At 43.2% G+C, this 14,903-nt stretch overlaps 1 protein-coding gene across 3 annotated transcripts in view; it reads left to right on the top strand.

Annotated features, from left to right (window-relative positions):
* LOC147633643 (protein NO VEIN-like) overlaps positions 1 to 14,903 on the top strand; it is a 105,487-nt gene that overhangs the window by 65,005 nt on the left and 25,579 nt on the right. For all 3 annotated transcript variants that reach the window (XM_086806796.1, XM_086806795.1, XM_086806793.1), the window contains one exon: positions 7,047 to 7,307. In XM_086806796.1, coding sequence (XP_086662922.1) covers positions 7,047 to 7,307 — 261 coding nt within the window. The remainder of the gene's footprint in view (positions 1 to 7,046; positions 7,308 to 14,903) is intronic.

Here is a 14,903-nt window from a genome sequence, read left to right as displayed (position 1 = left end):
AACCCAACCTGGTTATACTATCTGCTGACATCCGCATGGAATCATGTGATGCTGCACTTCTTGCAAGGCTGTATTTTATTCTCTAGTTGCAGAAAAGCTATTGTGGATTGCTCCCATAGTTCAAGAGACTGTAGCATTGGGACATTCTCATGCAGGATGCTGTCACATTCCAATAATGACGGATAAGAGGTCTGTTAACCTTTCATGGATCAGTATGTGTCTTAACTCTCATACCATGGGAGCTACTGAAATTGCAATGGATAAGGCAAAAACCCTAAACAACCCCTACCATTCTGTGTGTGGTCATTTTCCTTGTCATTGTGAGCATGCTGCAAATACAGGCATCTCTCTTAGAGCAGTTGCATTAATAAAACTTTTATTTTTGTAGCAGTTTGTCAAAACTGTGAATACATGTATCTACACTGTAGCATCTACATCAAATTCTCAATCTATCATACAGATAAAGTATGCAACCCTTATTAACCGTCAATAGAAGATTAGCATCAACTGCACAAAGCCCTAATTGTAACACAGAAGGCTTCTTCACTTCATCACCACCCAATCATGACGTACTTCACAGAACAATGCCTTTATCCCCAACCCCCCGCGCACGCCCCCAAACTCGCCCCCCCCCCCCCCCCCCCCGCGGCACAACCCCTCCCTCTTTCAATTTGTATCTGCTCGTTTTGAGGCTTCTTAAACATGGTCTACTTGATCCTTCCTTGCCACATTTCTCTAAGGCTTAAATCCCTTTGGGCCTTTTCTGTAGTTGCAAGGTTTTGTATCTGTTTGGAGGCGGCTTGGTCTTTCCGCCCGCCCGAAGCACCACATCTTGTGGTCGCAAAGAGGCCACTATATCAATGGGGGCCTTTGGGGATTTGAACTTGGGACTAGGACTTTCCTCTTCACATTGGCCGCCTCTTCACATTGGTCAAACCCTGTACTTTCTAATAACATACGGTCCCCGAGGGAGTTCTATCATTATAGGATGTAACACACTATTTTCCCAACATCCCAGTCATCCAATTATTTTTTGGTCAATTAATTGTCAACAGAGATCTTGTGATTTGCTCTGTCACCAAGCAAGACCCCTTGCTTCAGTCAAGGGTGCATTTGCATTAAGCATGTTTGTTTGGGAATGACTTGCATGCCTGAATTCTTTTCCAACGTGGACATACGCTGGTTTTCAATGCCTGTGAATATCCATGAGGCCGGGGAATCAGGATATCCCTAGGAACCCCGTGGACACGTGTGCATGAACTTGTTTGAGGCCTAACAAGTGTATTTTACGGGTTTTGTAGGTGGTAAGAATAACCAAGGCCCATATTGTTATTATAAAGATTTTTCATGGCTAATGTGTATATGGTAGGTACACACTACATTAAAAGAAGGGCAGACAATTGATAATGTGGACAGATAAGTTATTAAATTGGGTGCCCTTTTTGTAATATAGGATGGACACCATAATTTGGGAGTGTTTGCACATCCATATGGGCACCCACCAAGTGGATATATTTGGTGACGTACATCGGTGCCCACCTTGAGCGCTTTAGGCCTTGAATGGACTGCCACCGCTCCCCTGCCCCCAAATCCTCCTGTGCAGAGTAGAGGCCGCCGAGAGTCTGTGGTCTCTTGCCCGCCCTAGCCATGCGGATAGTTTTCTTGAAGGTCCGTGGTTCAGGTGGCAAATTGTGCTCTTATACCATAAGGACATCAAGGTCACCCCCTACGAGGCCACGTTAAAGCTCCTCCCAAACATTCATCTTGCACCCACCTGTTGCCCCTGCACTTGCACGTGGAGGGTCCTATCCTTCCTGCGTTCCTCCTCTTTGAGAGTCTCATGTATGATGCTCTATGGGGGTTTGTGATTCTTCACCACCTCCACCCAATCTTTCGTGGTCTGCAGTGCTTCCTGCAACTTATCGCTCTCCAGGTCTGTCCTTGGATAGCTGTTGGGTCAAGGTGAGTCATGGTCAAACCTACAGGAACTCCCAAAGGATAAATATGCATTTGATCTGTCCCAATCTCGTTCTCCCTCAATTGGTTTATCCCGTAAGGTACAAGTAACAATACTCATAGGCTGGAACCCTAGGGCTATTTAGGAAAGAAACATCTATGAAGTCTGCCTGATGCTCTCTAAAACCTTTGGGACCGCAAAAACACCCTTCAACATACTGGAGCGTTGTCCATAACAAAAGACAAAGTATGACCCTTCCAATCTACATGGACGTCATGGTTATAAAACCAACTGAGACACAAGCATGTCCTAAATCTCTCCACGTCTCGCTCTATGTATGGACAATACACGTGATCACTTGGTTGCGTCTTCGCTCCGAGCTTTTGCGCAAGTTTGGCATTAATGAAGTCGTGAGTGGTACGAGGGTAAAAAAAGGATGTACAGAATCTCCCCCAACATCGACCCATACATACGTATCAAGTTGTTAGGACCGAAGACTGCCATGCTGAAAAGACATTCCATGCAAGCTTGATACCAACTGTGGGACTCCTCCCAAGGATCACTTAATACACAGGCATAAACAAGATTAGAGAAACCAAATAAAAGGGGTGCATGCAAGCTCACCACCCAACCGTAGGTTCGTGTATGCAAACCTTCCGCGAGCCAGGGGCTAAGGTTCCACTCTCCTACGAGTCCGTGCCAGTCAGCCGTGGCATCCCATACCACCAATGCTTGCCCACAGGGGCCCTTAGCAAGACCACCCGTGATCCGCCACATCCATGGCAAGAGTAAGTCTCTTGGTCCAGATCGAGGCCACACAATGAATTAATCATAACCCAAGGCTCACTTATATAGTGCTTATTGCCGCTATAAATAATAGTCTAGTCATGAATAGCCAATAACTTTAGCCACTTGAATCTACCTGCTTTCCTTAATCCCAAGGCTTCCCTAACCTTGTTGGATTAGTCCCTAATCCCAAGGGCTAGTGCTAGGTACGTAACACTTAGTTGTAAGATCATCTATTCCTTAGTTGGGAGCACATTATCCAATAGATAAATTAACCTATGGTGAGTTTTAGGAGTGAAAGCAAAGAAAGAAAGAAAGAAAGTTATATTGAACGTCTCCTAAAGACCCAATGTGTCTATGAGAACAAAGTGATGCAATGCTATCCGTAGTATGTCTCATAGGGGTGAAGTGGATGTTAATAAAATACCTAAGAGAGAGGTCGACCCATGTGGAACGTGCAATATGGTGTTGGTGTTGTGGTATTTTCAATTGTGAACAATTGTGTTTTTCATTGAGTTAATACTTACGTGCTTTGAGATTCGCGTTCCCATTTACATTGGTGTTAGAGCCTAGGCTTCCTTTCTTTTGGTGGAAGATGGTCCTATCTCAAGAGCCTTGATTATTAGCTTGGCTACAGCATAATGGCCAGCCACTCAACCAGCCATGTGAAGGCCACACCAACGTGATAAGGAGACCAAGAAGCAGCCTTGGAAGAGCAACTCTCTTATTTGGAGACATCGAGGCATCAAGTGTGGCCTTACTAAAAGGAAATATGGGCTACCAAGATGCAACAAGGTCCGAATGTGAAGGAGATATTGGCTACCAAGATAAAGGCTGGCATAGAAATGCAATATTTGAAGAGCATATTGAATATCTAGATACCGAACCCAAGGAATTAGCAATGTCATATTTGATGCACAATGGGCATGTAGTAAGAGATGCAACCGGTATGTTAGCAGCTTTCCAGAATGCACCCTGCATGGTGATTCATGGAGTGGCCAAGACCTACTACTTGGCCGAATAATTTTCAGCTTAATGCTATTTTCCACCTTTCCACTTTCCATTGGAGATCCGGACCTTTTTAAAGACTCAAGGAGTTGAGAGCTTGACTCAAGATTGAGAGAAGAGGCGGGAGAACAATCCCTTTGTCATGAAGTCCCAGATAAGAAGCTTGAGGAGTCTCATTGTTACAACCCCACGGATCTCCTAAACATAAAACAATAGTGATTAGTAAAATTCCTCTCAGAGGGGTGGAGGCTAGCTCACCTCCCAACCGTAGGTTCTATGCTTCGAACCACCCCCTAGCTAGGGGCTAAGGTCAGACTCCCATAAATCCATGCTAGTCTGCCCCATAGAGGCCTTCGGTATGCCGATATATGCTCTACCAGTTATATAGTATTCACTGTTGCTATAAATAACCATCTTGTTATAAATAGCCAGCACACGTATTTATTAACATAACATTAGTCACCCGTATTAGCTTGCTTTCTCCCAATCCTAGGGCTCCCCGATTAGGCCACTAATCTCGAGGATTAGCGCTAGATATGTAACATACTTCCCCTTCTCAAACATTTCCACTCTTGGTAACTTAAACTATGTCTTACAACTGACTCCATAATTTGGTTCACCATGTCTGCTCTTTCCACTCATAACTTAAACTATGTCTTACAACTGACTCCATAATTTGGTTCACCATGTCTGCTCTTTCCACTCATAACTTTACGATAGGAATTGACTAAATTTGCGGTTACTGTTCCAACAACTATCTAAGTGGAACTAAAGACTGATCAACTTGAATGAGATTCATGAGGAACACAAAAATCCCTCAATCCAACTCCCGAGGAATCGGATAATCTGACATAGAGACAATTGTCATGACAATCAAATTACCTATGCTATCAGGATTGGGTAATTTCTCGTTACCCAAGTAATATTTTTTAAAAAGAAACCTTTCATCCGTGAGAACCATAGAACTATCAGATATTTGAAACTCTCATCATAATTGACTTGTGAAAGTGTTCCTATCAAGACTGTGCTCAAACTAGAACACCCGTGATATAACTCTTCTCCTGTACCATATACTTTGCCAAATGCCCAACTGTGGAATTGGTTATAGTAGGTCAATTCTTCCAAGGTTATTTGCTTCTAGAACTACATCTTCAAGTCCTAGTTCTCAAGGAAAACTTGGAATGACACCCATACTAAACATAGCCTTGTCAGTATTATCATAGGCAAATCTTGACCAATCAATTGATCTCTGAGTGGTGTGCTTAACATGTGCAATGTTCCATGAGAACTAATTTATCCTCCCTATTGCCTGACAGATTGAGAACAATTATCATAAATAGGAACCTACCTCGGTCGGAGTGTGTGACTATGTGAAGGTCAAGGTGATCAAGATGCAAGCGAAATTTGCTAACATCAACACTCTACTGGAACCAGGTTGATCTAGAATAACCCCATCAATCAATAGCCTGCAGGCTGCCACACAGCCCTGAATAACAACCATAATAAAAATTGATAATCTCGATATTTGCCATGTCAGAGGCATGGTCCATAAACCATACATCTACTACATCAAAGGTGTGGCTAATGAATTGGACATCTGCCATCTCAGACGCTAGTGCACTCACCCCATGAACTACGCATCCAAGAATCTTGAGTTCTAGACAACTATCCGATCAGAAGCTCCTCGACGGAATCCTGCAAACCCGCACATATGATACATCCTAGCATCCTATACCACTAGAACATAGCCCATATGTGCCGTACAATCCATCACTCCTCAACTTGCAAGTCTTCCGAAAGATTCCCAAAGGTTGCTAGCAATCTCTTTCGGCATACGAACTGAATCTTCTTGGGAGAACAAGTGTATATGAGAAACTTACTATTTTCGATGGTAGCCGAACCTGCTGTGAATTTGGATCTCTACAAAATATATGCGCGCGCGTCAAAATCACTCTGAACCATCTTTGCAAAGCACAGAAGCTTCACCCAGCATCTGAGAAGGCATAACCACTTTACCCACAAACACAGACCCAATCATAGTTGCAAATGCCAAGCAACTACATAACACTCTCTCCGATCATGTGCAATCCACAATCTCTTTCTTCATTCCTTCCTATTATTGAATCCTCAAATCAATTGGCGCTTCCTCTTAGTCCAAAAATCCATCAAATAGAAATATAGATGTATCTAGAAACCTTGCATGTAGTAGATCCTAGCATCCCATACCACTCAGATACTCTCCATACAAGATCCCCTTCAGACATAAGATTTTACCTCATCACATCAACCTGCCCTATATGACATTCCCTCTTATTTCTTCCCATAATCACGAGGCTACCATAAGTGTAGAGGTACGTAACACTCATCACAAGAAGCGACAAAGGACGTTCAAATCCGGTGAGAAGGACATCAAATTCAGGTGAGTTTGATGCCAACGAAGCGCGCTCATTTATTTTTTGAAATTGCATTTTCCGACAGGGACTTTACAGAAAAGCCCAAGTTGCGTCATGTTGTAATGCACATGAAAGGGACGGCTAGCATTTGGTGGCTTGCCAAAAAGCTTTTGAGGTAGGCTGCGACTAGTTGGGCTGAATTCAAATACTCCGATGTGTTTCCATGGATTTGGCCCAAGGACACTACCATGACTTTACCTAGCACATTGCATATGGTATCCTAATTCAAGATCTATTGTTCAAAAATACTGAGCTTCTTGAAGCTGATTACAGGGCATATCCATATCGTTGTGAGGCATAAACTGAGTTGTTTTTGAAATGGCTTGCTTTCTGTCTACAAGGCAGAGCATGCATAGAACCATCATGAGTAAGATGAGATAAGCTCAGAGCTGAATTAGTATTCAGTAAACTGTCTCTTTCCCTCATTTCACAACCCTATCAAGCCTTTAGGGTTTGTTCATCTTGAATCCTTGCAATCCCAATGCTAGATAAAATGTACAGCATTTTTCAATTCTACCAAGCCTCTAGTGCTTGATGTGTCCTGCTTTCTTTCTATCTTTGAATAGTTTTTCAACCCTTTACACGTTTATAATGCATCAAGCTCCCCAAGAGCTCCAACGTTTTTAATCATATGAATAAAAGAAATGTCCAATCGCACAAAGCAGCAAGTCTTGTCGTAGAACTAGTCATCTCACCTGGTTGTTTTCTAAGTTCTTGAAGGCAATGGACAGAGACCACCTGGGAAAAGTCTATTTAATATAGCTGTGTATGAACTTGGAATCATGTCATTTTTCTGTATTACGTTCTCCTTGTTTAAGGTTTGTTTGCTGTAAATCTTGAAGGTAGTAGAGCGTGAGCCCATTGTATATGGTGCGCAAAGCAGCAAGCAACTTTTGGACCTTATGAATTGGGCACTACCATATGTGCAGCGCTATCTACAGAAGTGGCATCCAAACATTTACGAGAATCTGCAACAGTCGGGATTTGATAATAGACTGAAAACATTTCGGTGTGTTGTTAGTGAACAATTGTTTTTCCGCTATAAGCTACCTGGGGAATTCGGGACCGGAACTGAAAGATTGGAGTGCAGTTACCTGCTTGAGGTTCTCTCTCTCTCTCTCTCTCTCTCTCTCTCTCATAGGTCATTTTGGCTTTTTGAGGATGTTAATATATCATTTCATTTCATTTCTCTCTCTCTCTCTCTCTCTCTCTCTCTCATGCACGCATGCACGCGCATGCACACATGCTTATGTTGAGAGCTTTTATGTATTCTAATTCTGTCAAACCTTCATGCCATAAACTTTTTATATGCTGGTTAATAGTTTTGCTGTATGTTAGTGAAGGAACAACTTGTTTGGCTGCTTTCCTACTAGGAAAAAAAAATATCTGACAAATTTTGAATGTAGCGTATGTTCTCATTTTTTTGCTAATACAAGGTGCTGGTATGTACGAGAGAAACAAAGATCTATTAATGTCTACAAAAGACCCAAAGGGCCTATGAGACCATGAATAGTACAATGATACCATGGGTTTATAGTGCCATAGAAAAACTAAAAAAGAACGTGAAAGCTGAAAACTGAAACATGACTCTATAAGCCTTCTGATGGCAGATTGGCTATTGTGAGGGCATGTCATGTTGTCAGAGAATCTCATGGATCTGTCTTTGTGTGGTGGAGATTCTCCGTGCTTTGGGTTGGGGGCACTTGGCACGTAGAATGGAGTAGGCCTGCTCACTTAGGACTCCTCTAGGATGATGCGAATATGGCACATAGGATGGAGGAGGCGTGTGCACTTAGGACACCTCTTGGAAGAGAGAGTGGCCCATGCGTGTCACTAGCTCGGACATTTCCTAGTATGAAAGGAGTCTGGTGGACTCCGGGGCGTTTAAATATTTGGAAAGTACAAGCTTTGGGAATGGGGGATAATCTAGTATAAAAGATCAAAGGCTTGAAGCTTGCTCTAGGCACCCGAGATGGTTTCTTGGACACAAAAATGGGCATTGGAGCTCAAGTGTCAAGTGGAAAGCATGTATGTCGAGCTCCCGAAGATTTGTAAGCATAGTGGTTGAGTACTTTAGGTACAGAGCGGTGTGGTACATGTATCATACAAGTACGCAAAGCATGCATCGGGATAAGTACTTTGAGTACGTTCACTTTTTCAATTTGCATATATAAATAATTCTATATATATTATAAATGACTTACGAGTTTATAATGCACCTACAAGGTGGTCAGGTATATCTAGATGCAGTATGAGATGATACGTGTATGGTATGACTATGGTATGATGCACATGAGGATACGTACTTTAGTTATGTAGAGAGTTAAAAAAGTATGAATGTGGTTAACAAATTTGGCTAAAAACATATTCACGAATCAGTCACAACTAACATGAAATGGATAGGTAGAATTGAAATATCAATCGATTGTACACTCATAGACATGAAATGTTAAATGCCTAAGGCGCACAAATAGATCAGAGACATTAGTGTAAATTTGAAATCATCAATATCACACACAATAAGTATGAAGATAAGGAAGCTATCAATGTCGAAATCAAGTACAAGCTGAAATATAAATAGATCCTTGTGCGTTATGAGTCCATTGAAAAGGAAAATTGAGGGAGCAAGGCAATTGGGAGAAGTTGAGGGGTAGGAACAAGGGTGCGAGAAACATGAATAGGGGTTTGAAGAGTCGGTATCAAATAACTTTTTTGATGTACGGGTACGTAAAGCATGGTACCTCTGTGTGCGCGCGCGTGTGGGGTGTGTGTGTGGGAGCATATATTGATACCAAGTTCTACACCCACTATTGGGCACTGATGACGTTAGTGGGGATGTCATAGTATCCAGTCCATACTATGCATGATGGAGTTGATGGTTTATTGTCTTGTGGATGACTACCATGAGGTTATAAATTGCACATTCTTATAATGTGAAGTTGGGCATGTTCCTGGATTCATCTAGGTATATCTTTATGCTATATTAGCAGACATGCGAATTTCACATTGTGAAGTTTTCGTCCAAGTTGCAGCCAGTTGATATTGTGTTAATTCTTTCCATCTTTAGTGGTGCATATACCCTATCAACTACCTTTTTGTTGTAATAATTCTTTTTTTATACTTAATTTTTTATTAAGTATAAAAAAAGCATACAACATCATGGCTATAAGCCGGAATAGAATAGAATCACCCCAATATCTAAGGTGATCTCAACCATTGAGGAGCATCATGGTGCCATGAAAGACCTCTGGGACTAGAGGAAAATAAAATGCCATGGTCCTACTCCCGCATAAATACAATGCGCTTTGCCTGCGTGGAACGAGAGGACCCCTGAATACGAGCCCAAGTAGCCATGAGAGTATGGATGATATCAGCCCATATAGTGCTAATGCACTGAGACTCAAAAATCTGGACACCCTTAATAGCCTCTCTGCATCTAGCTCTCCAAATCTGCTATGCTATAATACAAGGGTTACTGTTTTTGGACAACCCCCAATGGGAATTTCTGTATGTGTCATTACGTCCATAAGCTAAGCAAAGGGGAGGACTTGCCGAAGCACGTTTGACAGAAGCTATATGGACTGAGATATTTTTAGAGATGAAGTTTATGGGCATTGGGTGGGGACCATCACTTACATGTGGCACGATAGTGGATCAAACAGAGACAAGTGGCCTCACACTTGTCACCTCAACTCTCCACTGTCATTATAGCTTTTACTTGCCATTCTGGCTAATGAGAGCCCCAAATCTATACATTGGATCCCTCTCTCTTCATTTGAGCATGCTCTATTGTTGCAAAACTAGTCTCTACCATCTTGGAAACTCTTCTTTATTTTAGATACCAAACACAGAGCATGAAGACACAGCGGAAGAAACCATATACAATACAAAAACACTGCACTGAGCTGGACCAGCCGGCCGCTTGTAGGAATATTCTTTATTTAGATAAAAGCTTTTGAAAAACACGGGATATTTCCCACTGTACTTTGGCAAGATAACTCAAGTCCAAGACCGGCAAAGAGCTCCCAAAAATTGTCCAAAGACAGTCCAAAAACAGCCCTCAAAGTTGCCTTCAAAATTGGCCGGATTGGGCTTCACAGGTGTGAGATGGTACAGTCTTTGTATGGCTGTACGGACAGATTCTGACGGCGGCTGCAGCACGGCTGTATCTCTGCTCGGCCTGTAGAAGAGAGAGGATATTTTGCAGCACCTCCACAAATTATTGGTGGTTCTCTATTGTAAGGTTATGGTGCTCTACCACCACTACAAGCTGTCCTAATGTTGGCTGCTGTCTTTGTATCTCTTTGCAAGGCTTCCCATGAACTGTTCCGGCTGTTGAGGGCTGTTTGGTACACTTCCATCGCGAAATAAACTTGAAGGCAAGGGTATTTGATCATTATATCATGATTTTCAGCCATTGGGCATTTGTTCTTTTAATTGGTTATATATGAAATTCATGGGTATAGTTACGAGAAACATTTCGGGGTTTTTGAGGTTTCGAGACAAAACATTTTATCTTTCGGCTAAGAAACGTGGAGGTTTCGTAAATTTTTCTATATAAATACAATAAAATGGTTTAGAACTTGTAGTTTGTAGAATTATTTGTAGGCCTTCCTAGTGCTAGCTAGGCACTTAATATATGGTAAAAGCTTAGGCAATTGTGGTCACAATTGGGTGATTGGGAGTTGTGGAATTGACTCGTGAGAAATTGGGCAATTGTGAGAAATTGGGGATTTATGAGAAATTTGGCAATTGAGAATTTAGGGAATTGGGAATATTGGGGAATTTGTGAGAAATTGGGGGAGAGAGAAGAAGAAGAAGAAGAAGAGGTGACTGCAAATCGTGTAAGAGAGAGAGAGAGAGAGAGAGAGAGAGAGAGAAGATGTTTGAGAGAGAGAGAGGGCCCAACATAAAAAAAAAAAACGCTTGGCCAAAATTTTTTTAGAAACGAAAAAAATCCCCGTTTTTGAAATGTGTTTTTGGCGTTTCGGCCGTTTTGGGGGTTTCAGAGTTTCTCAGCCCAGAAACACGTTTCTATGTGACTATGCCCATGGGCACTTGCTACAAAATTTGGGTATGTATCCAAGCCATTGCGCACTTGCTATTGCCATGGGGTGTTGTATCTCAGCCATATTGGCTTATAGACAGCTTTATGGGCATATGATGTAGCCAAATCGGTTTATGGATAGCTTTATGGGCATATGATGTAGCCAAATGGGTTTATGGATGTCACCAATTGGCCGACCATTTGGTCCATCTCCAGTTTTTGCGTCTCGTTCACTTGAGGCCAGGCCAGTGTCTCGTGTGAAGAGGCCAGTATTTTGCTGACATGGACGGGAGCCAGACTGGTGCCACCCGTGTGTTAGCAGGATGGTGTCGTATGGACGGGAGCCAGACCAGTGCCACCCGTGTATGACTTGGACTGTGTTCGACCCATGGGATTGTCACGTCATGGAAGATCCAGTATTCGTGCCGTGTTTTGCCTATGGGACTTTCACACCATAGGGAAACTCGTGCCTGGAACTGTGTCTTACCTATGGGACTGTCACTCCATAGGAAGACCAGGTTTTTATATTTTATGTCGTGCCAGTTTTGTGCCGACAGATATTTTGTACTTGTTCCATGAACGGGAGATATGTCCATGTTACTATTTGCACGTGCACACATATTTTGCATGTTTGAAACTGTTTTCGCATGACATGTATTTGTGTGTTTGCCTGCTTGACGTGTTACTTATTGAGTGGGGACGCCTGCCAGTGAGTCGTGAAGTCTGCTCTGTATTCTGACGAGTTTTGGTGCATGTGAACAGGTGGTAAGTATGTTGCACATGTTGTTTTTATTATTTTATCTCTAACCTCTTATTTTATGAGGTTAGGTGTTCACATTTATTTAAAAGTGGGCACCCCCTTTGGGCACCCACTTAGGGGCCAAGGTGGGGAGCCCCACTTTTAAGTGAGTGTGGGGGTGGGCATGGTCACCTACCCACACTAGTCTCCCCACATGCATATGTGGGAAATCTCTAGTTTTACTCCTCCTCCAACCTTAATAAAAGAAAGCCATCACCTCCATCAAAGGTATGCCGGCGATCATCTCTTTGTAATTTTTGTTGTTTTACAAACGGCGCCATCTTCACGAAAACGGCGGGCGGTTGTATTCACTCAGGCGGTTGCCTCTCCCACCTTGAACTGGCGGCTCTTCTCCCTGCGCTATAGGCGATACAAACTGCAGTCAACCGCCTCTTGTTCTTACAGGCTGTACTGCAGCCGGCGATTCCTCCTGGACCAGCAGGCCGTTTGGTGCCCCCAGTAGACTGCCGCCAGCAGACGGAGCTGCCTTTGTAGGCGCCTGTGTGCTCTCCTGCGCATCTCTTCCAGCAGGTTACCTTTTTCCACTGCAGGCACCTACACTACCTCCATCTCCTCTTTGCAGTCAGAGCGTTCATTTGCAGCCAGGCAACTTTATACTGGTTGTTTTTCCACACCTCTTGAGGCTGAGCCACCTTCTCCTATACAACGGGTGGCTGTGTTCCTGCAGCGAGACTTTACTTCTCCCAAGGCAGTTTTTCTATCGCCTATTTGCTCGAGGTTGTACTTCTTTTCCATTGGCGGCTACAAGAAGACTTCATATCTCCTGGGTGGCTTCAAATTCTACACAAACACCACGAGTATTGATTTTCTATCAACCATCTACAAGTAAGTGAATTTCAGATTCCAGTAAAGTATTTTATGTTTAAAACTGATAAGGGATTCATCCCTCTACGGCCAACACCCGTTCGGTGCTGGGTTGTCCAAGCTATATTGGCGAACCTCGGTCCAAAGGTGCTGAGATCGGGAGAGCCAGGCGTTGGTACGAGAGCGCCTGTTTGTGCGTGGTCTCGGAACACCAGTGGAGCGCTCTCCGCGGAGTCCAGTGAAAGCACAGGACCGTAGAGATTGGACCACACTAGTGGTCGTTCCGCTTCGAGCTTCTACATCAAGTTTCGACTTCGAGCATATTTGTTTGGTACTGTTTTCATATGTACATGGACATTATCTGGTTCTTGGAACCCATGGAGCATTGTATTTATTAAATACTCCCAATAAATATATCATATTTTGAGGGGGGGGTCGGCCCGTTCCGGCCCCAGTGCTGGTGTCCATCTTTCCATTTCATTTCATTTAAATTTCAAGTTGTTTTAAGTTGTCCATTTCAAATTTGTGGTTTTAAAGTTGTGCTATTAAGCGTGTGGGTGTCCAACGGAGTCTTTCCCACTTGACGGGATCGGTTTCATTGGTATCAGAGCACGGTTGTTTCCCTCTTCCTAGTGGGGAAACGAACTTGTGTACTGAACATCCCGCTTTTAGCAAACTTAAAACACAATGGACAGCCAAGGCAACCCTTTGGAAGTGCCAAATTCGAGGGGTCCATCTAGTGCCTCTCATGGGTCTGATGCCCTGCGAGGAAGACACAAGCCCCTTGAAAGGGTTCTTGATAGTGAATCAAAGGGTCAACTGTCTCCAGGAAAGACAGTTATGCTTGAACAAGAGCCTAATGCTATGAGGGCTGAAATGGAACATATGAGAAAACTTTTGGAGGCTCAAGAGCAAGAGTTAAAGTTTTTGCATGAAGATCCACATCTGCAAAGTGCTATTGAAGCCAGGAAGGCTGATGCTATGGTTGATGTAACTTTTGAATCAATGGCTCGTGAAGTGGGCAAGAAACCAAGGGAGTTGGCACTTGCCTATCTCCTTCGCAAAGGTGATATCAAAGAGGGGGATGACGGAGAGCTGAAATTCAGAAATCCACCTCGTTTGAAGCATGGAGATCTCGCATCCCAAAGGCTGAAATCTTTTATGCAAAAGGAAGAGGTGACTGTCACCTCTCGACATGCATCCTCTCCACAAGGCACAAAGCTTGATAGATATATGTATGCCAGTGCTCATGGAGGGCATGAAAGTCACATGCATGCCAGACATGTATCTCATGGTGACAGGTCTACTTCCAGAAAAATTTTGCCTTCTGAGTTGTCTCATGGAGAGACAATGCCATATGCAGGTAAGTCACATGCATCTGAGTTTCGAGTTCGTGGAGCACATGCCACCGTGCCCCATGAAGCTTCTATGATGGCCCATGGAGCCCATGTAGATAGGGCTACCCCGTTGGATAAGGGGAAAAGAAAAAGAGAAGACCATGAGCCTCATGCCAGGAAGCTCAAGGAATTCAAAGCAGGTGATAAATCTGTCAAATTTGATGTCTTTCATGGTGAACATGATGCTTCTAAGGTGTTAGCATTTGTGGCACAGTTCGACATTGCTTTTAGCGATGAGGACTTTACAGAAAAGTCAAAGGTGCGCCATGCTAGCATGCATAGTTGTCACGGTACGAAAATACGATACGGTACGGTACGATACCGTACGGGAATATTCGGTACGATATGAAATTTTGGGATACGGTACGATAAAATACGGTTTTTATTTTTTACACTTACAAGCTATGGAGCTTCAAGCTTGAATGTGAGGGAAGGTTGGGAGGGGAGGAGTCTACAGTGCTTAAGAAACCAGTACATGGATATGTGTCTCTCCCGGTTGGATCTCCCGATTGTCTCCAAAAAAGAACCTGGATGGGTAATGCAATACCAAAGGTCTCCCAGTGTAGCGTTTATGACTAAGGGACCGTCCTTGCACAAATACGAGGAGTGCATCTAGGGTGATAAGTTTAGG

This window comes from Cibotium barometz, chromosome 12 (assembly GCF_041138505.1).
Source record: "Cibotium barometz isolate CiBa-2024 chromosome 12, ASM4113850v1, whole genome shotgun sequence".
NCBI lineage: Eukaryota > Viridiplantae > Streptophyta > Polypodiopsida > Cyatheales > Cibotiaceae > Cibotium > Cibotium barometz.
This window is presented reverse-complemented; position numbering and strand designations above follow the sequence as displayed.